General features: G+C 39.3%; 1 protein-coding gene across 1 annotated transcript; it reads left to right on the top strand.

The window, feature by feature from the left end:
* Nucleotides 1-49: 49 nt before the first annotated feature.
* aire (autoimmune regulator) lies at nt 50-4,726 on the top strand (the record flags this gene model as incomplete). Its single annotated transcript, XM_079237302.1, has 13 exons — nt 50-196; nt 467-641; nt 1,149-1,295; nt 1,399-1,464; nt 1,544-1,654; nt 1,853-1,977; nt 2,074-2,195; nt 2,313-2,385; nt 2,668-2,790; nt 2,939-3,060; nt 3,610-3,691; nt 3,955-4,053; nt 4,607-4,726. The coding sequence occupies 13 exons, from the start codon at nt 50-52 to the stop codon at nt 4,688-4,690; spliced, it is 1,476 nt and encodes a 491-aa protein (XP_079093428.1). The 3' UTR covers nt 4,691-4,726.
* Nucleotides 4,727-15,010: the final 10,284 nt, after the last annotated feature.

The following is a 15,010-nucleotide window of genomic DNA, read 5'->3' as shown; positions in this document are numbered from 1 at the left end:
CCTGTGTGGTCTGGATCACTTTGGATCTCATCGACACACAAGGTGGATCATGTCCAGGACGGGAGCTTTTCGGGACACAAACCTTCGCTCCCTGCTGAGGGAGCTGCGGACCGATATTGCTATGGCTGTAGATGACCCTTTCCCTCTCGTTTATGGTTTGGTGGACAAAAATATCATCACTGACCAACTATTAAAGGTAAGAAAAAAATATGAAAATATGAATTTGAGTGGAAATGTCAGCGGTTTTCTCTTGTTTTTTTTCCGTTTTTATTACAATAATTTGCAATTTGTGTGAGCATCAAACACTGAAACCATTTGATAGAACCTTTTTTTCATTTCATAATTCTCCTGTTGTCCACAAAGTAATTCAGATCATATTCCTGGAACTCCTACTTAGATTATGACATGTATTGCCATGCATACATGGTTTTATTCAGAGTGCAGAGGTCACATCTTGTTTTCATAGGACACCCTGGAGAAGGACGGCAGAGAAGGGATCCACAAGGCCATGTACTCCCTCCTGTCCTGGGTCTTGGAGCAGAGCAGATCCACCATCCAGGCTTTCTGGAGCAACTTGTCCAAAGACTACAACCTGGACAGCTACCCCAAGCTACAGACGCTGTTCACTAACCTGCACTCGAGTGTGTATTCAAAGTTTCACCAAAATATCTGTTAATTGTATATAGTGTGCCTGTTTAATCATTTCAACTTGATTGCAATGTTTATTCTGGGACTTACTTTTCTGTCCAGATGAGTCGGCTTCTGTTTCCTTATACGTCTGTATGTAACACCTTATTTAATGGATTTTTCAGCCATGTTTATCAAAAATATACATGCTATTAAAGTCAAATAAAACCCATATTGATACATGGAATAGAAATATATACATTGAGATTTTTTTCTGTAAACTGAAGAAAAGACTAATATTTAATTTCATAATACGATTTCTGTTTTTTTACATACTGTTTATTTTCTGAACAGTACATTTGTAGAAAGTGATTTGGTTGGAAGTAGAAGCTTCCATTTCCCATCCCAGCTGTTACCTTTAGTCACTGTACTTTCAGAACAGAGTTTACTATCTACGATTAGTAAGAACAATTTGATGGAGTTCTTTATTATTCTGTAATATGCTGACATTTTGTTGGCAGGATGGGACGCCGCAGGCTCCAGAGCAGAGAAGAGATCCTCTGGAGCCCATAAAACTTCTCACACCAAGAAGAGGAGCCACGGGGAGAGAGAGACAAACTCAGACAATCTGCATCCACAGTATCATGCCAAGACAAGTGATGGACCAGGTTATTTCCCATAATACATCTCTTCTGACTATGTCTTCTAACAAAAACTCCCCAAAAAACTAACCAAAAGGATTGATCTCCTGATGATACATGTTTTCCCCAGGGGGTAAAGTGAGGCTGTACAGAGTGAAGAGTGAAGCTGTAGCCCCACAGCTAACATCTGGAAACAGTAATTACAAATCATATTCCAACATATATACAGACCATGATTTATTGTCATAAAACCTTTAACCCTTGTTCTGCCACAGGTGTTCAGGCGGTGTCGTCTTCAGTCACGCTGTCTTCCTCCTTAACTGAGCCGCCAGTCAGCCATGAAGCCACAAAGAAGATCCATATCAAACAGATGTTGGGCTCTGATGGTAGGCCATCTGTTTTTTCAGTAGTCACGAATATCGATACAACAGCCTAGCATCATTAGGACATCAAATGTGAATGTTTGAATCATTAACTGGTTTAGGGAAAATATGTTAGATGAAAGAAGATAGACGACTCGATGCGCCGAAAATAACATTTGGCAGCATGATGAAACATATTTTCAATCTTTTGTTATTCAACAGGAAATGCCAGAACAGTTGGTGAGGAGTTTTACTCCTGTGATCAGTCAGAGGAGATAAATGGACCATCCAAGTCCAAAGCCCTTAATAACATGTTTCACCACAAGGGGGAGACAACTGCAGCCATGGTAGCATCACCTCAGCATCCACTCATTCACAGTCACTCAGTCTTTCCTTTCGCAGGTGTGTACATTTGCTTTTGTTCTGTATTTCTGCGAGTATAGGTGCAATATAATGATGATGAGTGTACAGTGTGTAAGGATGGAGGGGAGCTGATTTGTTGCGATGGCTGTCCTCGAGCTTTTCATCTGACCTGCCTGGACCCTCCACTCACATCGATACCAAGGTGAACAATAAAATATTTAAACCACAACCTATCTGTGTGTAAGTACTTTTATATACTAGCGTGTTTGTGTGTTCAGGGATGCCTTATTTTTTAACAACACATATTTTGAATCTACAGTGGCACTTGGCGTTGTGAGTGGTGCTGTGGAAACAGAGTGAAAAGAGATAATTATACCCAAATACCTTTACAAGTAAGTATTGAAGGGCGTTTAAATAGTCTGTACATACTGAATGTGTTTATGTTTATGTTTATTTTTCGTATGAAAATAGATTAAAATTGATTGATTTATTAAATACTGAGAAACAAAGGTGATATAAATAACTATTAGTGAGCTGCTTTCTATATCAAATCTCACATTTCCAGTAATTTCCATGTTTTCTATGTTGAATGTCACTCATCTCTAATCGTTTTTAGTCTGCAGGGTTATTGCTCTGCATTTTCTCCTCATGGTTTATAATATTTATTGTCACAGCCCCTCAATGCCCAGCAAACAAACACAAGCTCAAGCAACTCCATTGTAGACCTCTCCTTCTTCTCGCTCTCATCCTCGCCTCTCAACAGTGTCACGGCTTCTATGACTGAGCTCAGAAACCAGGTAAAGACTTATGTTTGATGCAATCTTTTACTTTGTCGCACGTAACACCTAATTTTGCCTTTCTTCCCTTTGCGCAAATTGTAATTTTGTAACACTGCTACTTGCAAATACAGTCCTTTTTGCTAAAATGTATAAAATGTGTATCCAGTGCTCCGGCGGAGAGCTGCTCAGTATTAGGGAGGTGTGTGGTGTTTGTCACATAGAAGGAGGAGACCTGACTCACTGCCTCCAGTGTTTGCAGTGCTTCCACATGCACTGCCACTTCTCCAAGTAAGACATCCACTCCTCACTTCCTCTATCACTGTACTATGTTTCACCAGAAGACAGCATGGTTACTTCCCACAAGTTTGACTCATTCTAATCTCAGCCTCGGTTGGATCATGTTTGCATCAGTTTGTACATACAAACATCCCTACTGGCAAAGTCCTTCCTCTAGATTCCTGTTTGCGCTAGTATTGATCATCAATGTGCATTAAGGGTGCGATGATTGCCGAGCTAAGTCGCCATTAGTCGCCAGCTAATGGCGACTAATGGCTTGCAAAGGCTGCAGCAGGGTGTACAGCTTCATGTGTACTGTAAATGAAGATCAAAATGCTACCAGAGACACAGATGACATATGAAACCGTAAATCCAGGTGATGATCTCATGCTATCACCAATTGTATTGACTGCGTTTCTCGTTATTTCCCTATGATAAATTAAAGAGAAATTTAAGATTCCGTTTGCATGTTTAGTAGAACATCAAAATATTGATTTGATAGTAACACTATACACCGCAGATCACAGCCTGACTCACTCTCAGTGTGCTTGTGTTCGTTAGAGGGAGATCCATCTGCTCGTCCTGCTCCCGGCCCTGGGGCAGCTCTGATGAAAAGGAGGCTGAATCATTCAGAGGCGTACAGGTGTGTGTGTGTGTGTGTGTGTGTGTGTGTGTGTGTGTGTGTGTGTGTGTGTGTGTGTGTGTGTGTGTGTGTGTGTGTGTGTGTGTGTGTGTGTGTACAGATGATGTACACATCTTCATTGTCTGAAAATGATGGAGTGTAATCTGTGTAATCTTGTGTGTGTGTGTGTGTGTGTGTGTGTGTGTGTGTGTGTGTGTGTGTGTGTGTGTGTGTGTGTGTGTGTGTGTGTATGTGCGTGTGTTTGTGTGTGTGTGTGTCTCCAGCTCGCCCCAGGGGTTCAAAACACACTCGTTCACGATCAGTACTTCTCCGTCCCTGATCCCGTCCTCCATAAAGATGAACTGGACTCCATCCTGGGAGACGTGAGTGATGCTCAGTTACATGTCGATAACACACTTGTAGACATGATATGAATATAACATGTCAGACCTAAGGTGGCTGCACTTTTTATCACACAGACTGGGGATGTCGAGATAAAATGAGGAACAATCAATTAGTGATGTATCGTGGTCATGTTTGTTTTATGGTCTAGTTTAAATTCCCACAAAACATTGCTTCTGTATCTAAAATAAAGATGTTACCACAATATGGAAATCATGAATGAAAGACATAAGTTCTTAGGTACCAGTGAGTGTTAAAAATACGTTTTAAATGAACATACAAGTCTGTAGAAACTAAAGACGGTTAAAAGTTAAAAGAAAGGAAAAGTTGAATATTTATGACTGATGAGAAAAGGTAGCTAATTATCAAAAATATTTTTGTTTAAGGTGTGAGGAATATGCAATATTGCAGTGATTTAAATGTGTTGCGACTGGACTACGTTGCAAGAAGGCACGATTAATGGATTTAACGCATGTAATAATACCAGAGTAACAGGACATATTTAATTTTGTTTCTGCTGTGTTTGTTTCTCAGCAGGGCTCCCTTGACGGCATCTTGCAGTGGGCTTTCCACAACACCTCTCGGCCTCTTCCAGACACTCAAGGATGCTACAAGTGACAGACAGATGATCTGCACTCAAGTTTGATCTCTCACAGTTTGAAATTATGCTGTAAAGTATAAATGATGACATGAACATAGACAAATAAATGGAGGTTACTGAATACACTGTTTTCTTATTTCCTGGCTTACCTGAAGTAAACTTTTAGTGGTAGAACATGATATTATTTGCTTAAATATTTTAACATTTCTTTATATTTTCTTTTCAAATGGCGGATTTAACAAATGTGCTCAGATGAATGTGAGTTCATGTAATAACAAAAGTGATAACTGAACTCATTATTCACAGACTAAAATACATACTTGTGGTCCATATAACTACCGTTAGATTGGTTTGAAAATTGAATTTGTGATTTTTTTTTTTTTTTAAGGTTTTAAATAATATACAAAGTCATGCACAGATGAGTAAAATGTTTCTGACCTACCAGTGTCTTTGATGACTTTCTAGCAGCAACACACTACAGGTACAGAAGGAGTCCATATACTTAAGTCATCTATTTGAAAAATGTCGGGGCTTCTAACCGTAACGACCAGATGAAGCTGTTGCAGGCCAAATGGACCTGTTGCAGGCCCCTCTCTGACCCGCTATCTCTCGCCCTGTGCAATGTGTATGTACCCTGTTGCCTCCAAGTTGCTATTCAGTCCAGTGCAACCAGCACTCCTGTGTTGGAATAATAACTGTGTTAGTTTGTAGAAACTTATTTTACTCAGGATCTTGCACCATGTGTGAAACTAAATAAACAAAGCTCACGCCTTCTACATGACACTATTGCATACATTGATATTATTGATATTAATTGTGCACAGGCGGAAACCTCCGTTTCTGAAAAGTGAAGCCAATGCGGAAGTGTCTTAAACTTGCATTTTCTCTACTGGGTGGGACTCCTCTGGTTGCAAAAATAACTCTATGAGAAGATGTGTCTACTTCTGACTTGATTCATTATCTCACTAAATATTATGACCATAAGTTTAGGTTCTGAATTGCTAGTTTAAATTATTCTTCAACACAGCACAATGCTCATTTAGTAAATTATGGTCCCATTTAGAGGGAAATAGGGTTTTATTTAGGGCGTGGTCACTTTGGGATTGACAGGTCAGTACCATGTAATTGTGCGGTCTTGGAGCTCTGTTTTTGTCTCCAACCCTTTCAAAGTGTGTTTTCAATTCATGCAAGTTAATTGGAAACAATTTTTCTCACCTAAAAATATCTTATACAGTGTTTGGTTGCAGTAAGCAGTCCAACAAGCCAACGGGTGACGTCATGGTGACTACGTCCACTTTTTGTATAGTCTATGATAATGCAAGGCATGCTTTAGTGATGGGGTTGCTTGCGTTACCAGCGTTGCTGCACTGATGTCGGAGGGCTAAGATCTCTTTTTAACTTTCAATTACATGACCTAACAAACTGAAATATATCCACTTCATAAAATTGGCATCATCCCATACTGTCACTTTGGAAACCAAGTCATGCATTTATGTACTGTTCATATGTCTGAGCTGTTTTTGTGTGAGTGAATGATCATATATCTCGAAGAAAGGCAGTGTTGGAGGAGATGGTGAACTCACTGGTTCACAGTTTGCAATCAGGACCCAGGCTGTAACACACTGTCACAGTGTCTCAGTGTCTCACGGCAAATAAAAGAGACAATGCAAACTTCCACATGTGCACAAAGACAAATAAAGGGCCCCTCGGACTGTGTGGATCTGATGAAGAATTCGCATTCACACGTTACACCAGATGGTTTTAATATGATGAGGTATGCACGCTGAGAAATGCCTCTGTTTAACAGGAATTCCTTGAAGACTATCACTTAGATGTGGAATGTTGTTTTTGTCATGGGATTCAAGAGTTTTAGCATGACTGCCAGAGGGATGGAGCTCGGCCAAGCAGATTTTTCTCCCCTCGGTATTTGGTTGCTATGGTTGTCAGCTCCTTCAGGCCCAAAACAGAGGATGAGAAACATGTTCCAGTGTGTATGTGTGTGTGTGTGTGTGTGTGTGTGTGTGTGTGTGTGTGTGTGTGTGTGTGTGTGTGTGTGTGTGTGTGTGTGTGTGTGTGTGTGTTTCTGTGCAAGTGTGTCTTGTTTGTTTATGAATCCACTTTCTAAATGGCTCATGAAACATCCTACATAGTTGAGGGCTCTGTGTCCTCGCAGGGAAGGCAACAGCACTGACAGAGAGACTCTAAAACATGAGGGAGATGCAATGAGAAAAGAAAAATCTGACATATTAAGTCTAAAAGTGTACGTAATTATCAGGAAGTTAGCACTGCTACACACAGACATCTTAACGTCTTTATTTGTGTCCAAATTGCAGTTCTAATGTTTTTTCTCATTCTGGCTAAGGGGTATATTTTGCAAAAACATCTGATTTTCTTTTCCTGTGAAGGTTTCAATCCTGACTCCTGCTTAACTATCACACCGCTTTCTTGTTCTAGTTGCATACCACATGAGAGAACACATGGAAAAACTTCTCTTTTCAGAAAGAAAAAGAGGCCAACATCTTCTCACCACTAGGTGGCGTCCATCTGTGATGGACGTATTGAAACACTCATTTATGCAGTATTTCACTCAACTCAAGCAGCCCTCACAATGTGATAAGAGGAAGTATTTCCTCTTTCAAAACAACGTGTGTGTAGGAATTACAAGTGTTTTACCAGAACAAAAACTATTGTCAGAACTATGTCCAAAATAAATCTTATCTTTACAGAGCAGTGCTGGGAAGTAAAAAAGGTTATTCAAGTACTTCACTCAATTTAGCTTGTCCTCTACTGTACTTGGCCATTTACATCGTAGGCTACTTTTTGATTCTAGGCTATTACATCTCAGTGGGAAATACTGTATTTTAAGACTTAAAATGCTGCATACACATGGATGCATCAGTAATACAAATGGAAGTACACTCTGAATTAGGCCATTTAACTGTCTTAGCAGAAGTAATTTTACTTTTAAACGATCATGAATGCAGGACCTTTACTTGCAGTCGAGTATTTCTCCCCTCTTGTGTTACGGATTTAAGTAAAATAACTTCACATGGACGATACCTGCCATATGCAAACAGTTTTTCTGTGGACCGCTGCTTTCCGTCGATCTTTTGATTGAACTATAATTAAAACATGGTCACTCTATCCATCCATTTCCTCAAAACATGAGTAATAGCATTTAGAGTTCTGAGTGCAAACAATCTTGTGTGAAATCACACAGGCATTTGGTATAACTATAAAGTTTGCTGTTGGTCTGATTCTTGGTCATCATCTCCCTCATCTCACCATATCTTCTATCTTATCTCATATATCTCATTTCCCGCTGCACTGCATTCCTATATGATGTCCATTGAGGCAGCCATGTCACAGAGGCTATCAAGAATATTAGTAATGTCTTGTGTCAGGCCTCAAGATATTACTAGATCATGTACACCCTCTTGTCTGAGGCTGTTTTAATGAAATAGGTTGACATTTTGGGAAATTATGCCCTCTTGCTTTTTACTCCAATAGTTAGATGAACATGTAGCAGCAGTGGTTAGCTTATCTTAGCATAAAGACTGGAAATGGGGAAACAGCAACAGCTAGCCTGGCTCCGTCCAACGGCAACAAAACCCACGGGCGTGGGGCTTTGCCGAGAAACTGGTCCAAGAAGGTCACCCTCTGGAAAAATGCTAATGTAGTTATTGTTATGGAACTAAAATTAATACTTTCAACATGACAACCTAGTTTATGTCCCTGACACACTGCTTCATCAGGCTGATGAATACATTTTAATTTATTTTGGGAGACTGAGTGTTTCTCAGACGTCAGTTAAATATTTGGAAAGTGAGAAAGCAAGAGTTAAAATAGCATTAGTGAGACGCACTTTTCTGTGTCTGTGTGAAGGTTACATTCCTCGAACATACACACACACACACACACACACACACACACACACATCCTGTTACGACTCTGTTGGTCACGGGCCTGGAATTCTTTGGAAAACTATGATAGGTGAAATTCCCACGCTTTGGGCATCCTCTCTCCACTTTTTTTTTATCATTCCATACGTGCGGGCAGCTGTCCAGTTTGTGTTCCTGCTGTGCAACCGATGTTCTGAGGGTTTCTAGTGAGGTGAAGCCTGCACCACCTCCAGTCAGGGACCCTCAGCTCTTTATTGCATTGTTGTGGGCAGGAAATGGCGAGAGGCCCTCCATTGTCTTAGCACAAGTTTCACAGCAGAATAAGGAAATGCTCTGAGTAACTCTGAGCCCATGGCACTATACCTAACGTTGTTTCCAGTAACTAAAGTTTTATTCCTATTTTTTCTTAAGTGTTTTTGAATATTTAAAGTTCAACTACACTGCACTGTCTTTTAAAAAAAAATAATGACTCATCATAACTAAAATGCAGCCTACATAAAAACGTCAGATAAGGTCAGTCAAGGGTAATTTGTATTGCCACTTTATACAGAATATAGAATGTGTTTTGCTCTTAAAATATGTGATATTGATGGAGAGAGATATCCAACCCACTTGTATTGCTTGTTAAGTTGCTTTATTCTGAATGGTGATAATATTTCATGGGGCTACATTTTGTACAATACAGGGTTTTGAGTTATGGTGTTGTTTTGTCTTTATACATATATACATTATTTAATACATGCAGCATTTCTACCCAACACCTGTACATAGGAGTAGTTTGAACACCACTGCATTCATTTAACAGCTAGTTGCTTGTTACTTTGCAGGGAAGATATTCAAATAATATGATATTATCAAATTCACAAAATATGACATATTTGTTTTATGTTATACTGCCTTAAGTTGTCCAACAAATGTTATACAATATGAAATGCTGTTTAAAAATTATTTCATAAACAATAACAATCCAGTTACATATATATATATATATATATATATATATATATATATATATATATATATATATATATATATATATATATATATATATATAAATGTAACACTCCAAGAGGGGCCAATATAACTTTTGTAAGTATTAAGTATATTTTGCACATAATACTTATATACTGATGGAGTATTTTTGCATTGTGTTATTGCTAATTTTACTTTAAGTAAATGATTAGGGGATCTAAATAAGCAAACAAAAACTTCTAAATTATTACAATAAGTGAAGTTTTCCTGCTTCACATCTGAGAAGTTTTACCATAACATAATTGAGATTGCAACTTCTGTTTCCTTTGTAACGTTTTGATTTGGTGAGATGGTCCGGGTCCAACATTCCCATGTTACATAAGAGGGGTCTGTTGAGTTCTTATTTGTGTTTCTGATCTTACAAGTAGATCAGAACATACTGTTAGCTGGGGGTGAACCCACTGCCAACACACACAAACACACACACACACACACACACACACACACACACACACACACACACACACACACACACACACACACACACACACACACACAGCTGTGTCACATGCTCTTCCCATTCTGCCAAGAAACGTCTACCCCCCTCTTCTCTCTCCTGACATGAAGTTTCCACTTTTAGTGAAATTTAAGGGCCAGTTTACCTTCCTGGTGTGAATGATGCTCAAACTGTAACCCGACACGAGGCGCGAGTCAAAGATAATGATCACTTTGCTTGGCTTTACAATGAATAAATGCCTTTTCTCTTTTACCGCGCAGCCAAGAATGAAGCCACTGAGTCATCGCAATGCAGCAAGAATAATCTGACATGACAGCGGCTACCCAGCATCTCTTTATTTGTCTAGACATCATTCATTTATTGTGATTTACAGCAATTTAATAAAACTCCTGAAGTGACGATCTGTGGTCGCTTCTGTCTGTCTTTCCCCTGCTGTTTAGAGTAATAAGGTTAGCTCTGTAGACAAACATCTAAACCTTTGCTTAGGGAGAAGAAAACTCCTCTAACTCTCTCTGTGTCCCGCGAGGAGGCCAGATAATGATACGCTGGCAGGCCAGATTGCAGGGTTGCCATTGGGCTGGAACTGTAAACACAGCGGACAAACCTCGTTAGGACATTCCAGAAATGTCCTCAACTGGGAATTCTTGGAAGAGCTTCTCTGGTGTTTGCATTCTTCCTTTGGGACAGCGGCGTTAACATCGTCTCCTGTGATCACTGCCCCGTCCCGAGTGGGAATTATAGAAGGAGGAATGGAGGTCAGCAGATGTCGACCACCCCTCTGCGAACTGTGAACTGGACAGTGGTGACGCAGATACAGCCAATAATTTCAGTACGGCAGATGTTTGTCCTTCTTTTTCCGACATTTTGCATAGTTTACGGAAGATTAAGCCAGTAAAGTTTCCTCAAACAAAGCATTTATGTAAAACTATGAACTTTCACTGGACAACAGCTAAACCAATGGATAGCATTATGCTAATATGCAAAGCTATTGTAACAGTAGCACAAGTGGAAAAGAGTCATAAAGTCAGCAAAGTGTTCCAGTAATGTGTGTGATAGAGCAATATGTAAAATGTAAAATGTGCTTATATTGTGCTAACATTAGCCACCAAAAGCTGCATGGTCATTCCAGACCAATTAAAGCTGCAGCAGCAGAAATACTTGATCTACTGAATTATGAAAGGGTGTGTTTTATTACATATTAATGCAAGTTTGTATGTGAGAGGAGGAATGTGTTATTTGTTCTCTCAAAATGTACAAAGCAGCACTTTAAAGCTTGCACTATTGACCAGTGGGTCAACTGACTAAAGGGGTCGCTCATAGTGACAAACCCATATAGAGAAGCAATTGTCAGCAGAGCATTTTTAGGATCTTTCTGATGATTGTTTTGGTTTCGCGGCCTGCAGCTTAACTGCTAGTTCAGTGTCACCTCATTGCCAACAGCTTTCATAAAAAAAAAGAGAGAAAAATCTCCAAAACCAAACTGTACACTAACTGACCCGCACCAAACAGCAGACAGAAACAGTTAAAGCAATGTAGGAACACATCAGCTTTCAGTCTCATGACGGGTAACTCTGCAGACAAAGGGCTATATTTCGGGGGTTCCGGTGTAGCAAGCAGATATCCGGACCAAGACTTCCTTTTCTGTGCTCTGCTCATTGTTTACTCCCCGATTAGCAACTTAAGATTCAAGATCAGAGTTAAAGTTGAGAGACAATGTGTGCTACGTTATTATTTTACAAGTTGCCAGTTTACAAGAACTTTTTTAAACAATAAACTGCAAAATCATTGTCAGACGATAGCTGGTGGGTTCTGCTATTGCGTTTCAGCCAATGAGTTCCATCTCTTTTGAGACGGACCTTTTACCTGGATTTAACCAAAGCGTACTTGAACGTGCGTGCTCCGTGTCCACTGGATGTGTACACTACTAACATGTTTGCTATATTACCTTAATGAGGTGATACGTTTTCTCATCTTCTTTCTCTGCCCCCCAAAAAGTGTCCAAAAAAACAACTATAGCTGATTTAACTCCTCAAACACTTTTCAATGTAAAACACCTGGAGCTATATTCACAAACATTCTGAGACGACTCTCAGAGAGCTCCTAACTACACCTAAAAATGTCCATCTATCAGGGAGTTTTAGCTTAGCAGTGATTGAGGAAACTTCTCAGACCTATGGAATGTTTGAAAACACAGGCCCAGGCCGCGTTGCACTGGAACATTCACATGCAGGTAGTAGTTATGTATATATATATATATTTACTAGACTATTTATTTACCATGTTCCTTTTTTTTTTAAATAATCTATTTGATATTGACAGGGAAAAAATGGCCTATCTTTCATCAATCTCTGTGATTGCTGGCCTGTGTAAGGCATGTCAATCTAAACTAGTAAACACTGCATTTTTTCAGTTGCCCAATATCTTATCTTTCATCTCTGGTGTTGTTGCATCAGGTCGGAGTGCGTCTCTAATGAGATTGCCTGCAAACATTATCCTGCACAATCTTATCAGTCGTGTTTTATTAATTCACTGTCATTCACTGGAGAATATTTTTTGTGAGTAACTTTTGTCTTGTGAATGTCTTCCCAGGAGCAAGTATCTATTCTAGGGAACTCACATAGTCAAATTGACCAAGAATAAAAACAAAATCATCATAGTCAGTATTTGGGTGACCGTTCGTTTCTATATTTTTATTCACAACTATTGATTTCTACCAGGCTTTTGAGTTGAGATATGGTCATCTTGGTACAATACTGACCTCAGTGTCATAAGGTGTGTTTGGAAACTACAATGTCATGATCAATTTCTGCACATTGAATGGATTTGTTCTGAATAGATGCAAGCTAGTGTAGCAAATGTAATGTAACTGGAGCTGTGTTACTATGCTGAACATGTGGGGCATTGGAAAAAAATAGATCAGATAACTCCAAAGCGGAGTGTAAAAAAATCTTCTCATGTGTCACACAGAATAAAACAAAATCAGTTATCACAGTTGTTAGTCATAGTTACTTCTTTTAGTTACAAAACCATTTTTACATGGCATGAATTGGGTTAGTTGTGTTTGGATGTAATAAGTAAATATCGATAGAGAGAGAGAGAGATGCAATGATATTCGGTCTGTCTGTTATCCAAGAACATATACAGTGCAGACAGCTGATCCACTGGCGGCGTTATCTATCTGGATAAATGCACAATGTGACTGTTCATTAACTTTAAAGCGAGTCAAATGTTTTTTTTCTTTCATGCGGTATCAGTGGCTATTTGAATTAGTCTCAGAATAGACATTTTCCCCTGGCTCCCCCTGCCCAGCCTTAAAAATAGACAGTCTGTGCATAATAAGACAATGCCCTTCTTTTAGTCGACACAATAGTGTCTCTATGTGTCAACAAACACATGCAGGCCTTCAGTTGCAGCCATTTACATATCTCACAGCTGAATCATCGTCAGTTACTGGCAGTAACACAGAAGCTGGAAATCTTCTGTAAGATAATGGGCAGAAACTACTCCCTAGTGTCAATCAAGTTGAGGTATGTGACAGACAGCTAAAATAGCAAGCTCCATTATTTATTTTTTACAGAAAAACTAGGTACATAGCATTTACTGACATAACACCAAAAAGTTTGGTTTCAGAGATGAGAAATACACATTATTTTTAATAAATAAAAAAAGTTAAGATCCATGGAAAATACAAAATAATAAAGAAAACACTTTATCAAAATTAAAAAAAACAAGACAAAAAGTTGTCTAAAATTGAAAAAATAATTAAGAGGTAGAAAGGAATGGAGCGATACATAATAATGATAGTAGTTATTGCTTTGACATGTCTAAATGTATAAATCATGTATGGTATGAAAGAAGAGTCTGACCAATACTGGATCAAAGCCAATATTGATATTTGAGAGATGACTACAATTTGAAAATAAACTTCCTTCACAAGGATCCCTCCCACTTAAGCCAACATGAATCGATATCGGCCATGCCAATGTATTGTGTCTTGCTCTAGTATTGAACGGAAGTCATTAAAGTAAATACATAAATAACACGAGTAATAAACGAGTCTGTGTCTTAAAAGGTCAAATCAGGGTTGTAGAAGTATTCTGAAATTATTCTGAAATCAAATAAAGCAATAATCGTAATGTTAATTCACATAGCACGTACAACAAACCCTGATTTCAAAGTGCTTTAGAACATATAGACACATACATTAACTAATAAGATCAACAATCAATGTTATAAATTAAATAACAAAAAAAAACGAAGAAAAAACTATACAGATGAGTGAAAAATCAATTTCCAGATTTGCTCTTTTGATAATGGTGGATGGTAGTTAGCTCTGTCTCAGACGTCATTTCCAGATCTCCCAGAGGTGTTTAGTTGGGTTGATATTTGGTGAGGTATGCAGAGCGTATCCAGTGACTCTTCAGAGCGTCACGGATTAGTGTGTAAGATTGCACAATGTAACCATGGAGTATTGCACAACATCAGAATGACAGTTGTAGGAGTGCACATGTCTGGTATGCATTATAGATGTGTTGCCAACAGCAGGGCATGTTCTCAGTGTAGGACATTTCAGAAGTGTAACCATATTATAATGAAGTTACATTTACATCTGCAGGTGAAACATTGACTTGTTCAATTTATCCTTACCCCCCCCCCCCCCCCCCTCCCCCCCTTACACACACACACACACACAGTCTCCATCCCAACCCACATTCACTGTTTCTGCACCATGGAAAGCCCCTGGTACATTTTCTGAGCCCGTATACAGACACAGAGCTTCTCTCTCTCTCTTTCCACGGTGCCGCTAGCCAAAGCCAGCCATCAGATCACATGCTATGTGCAGCCTCAGCAGCAAAGGAGCACAGCTATTTGCTGGGGGCACATAGGCTGGGGCCCGAATGAATGACTGGCATTCTGGTGACCTCCCAGGACGGCAGCCGACCGCT

Source organism: Taurulus bubalis, assembly GCF_910589615.1.
Source record: "Taurulus bubalis genome assembly, chromosome: 1".
NCBI lineage: Eukaryota > Metazoa > Chordata > Actinopteri > Perciformes > Cottidae > Taurulus > Taurulus bubalis.
This window is presented reverse-complemented; position numbering and strand designations above follow the sequence as displayed.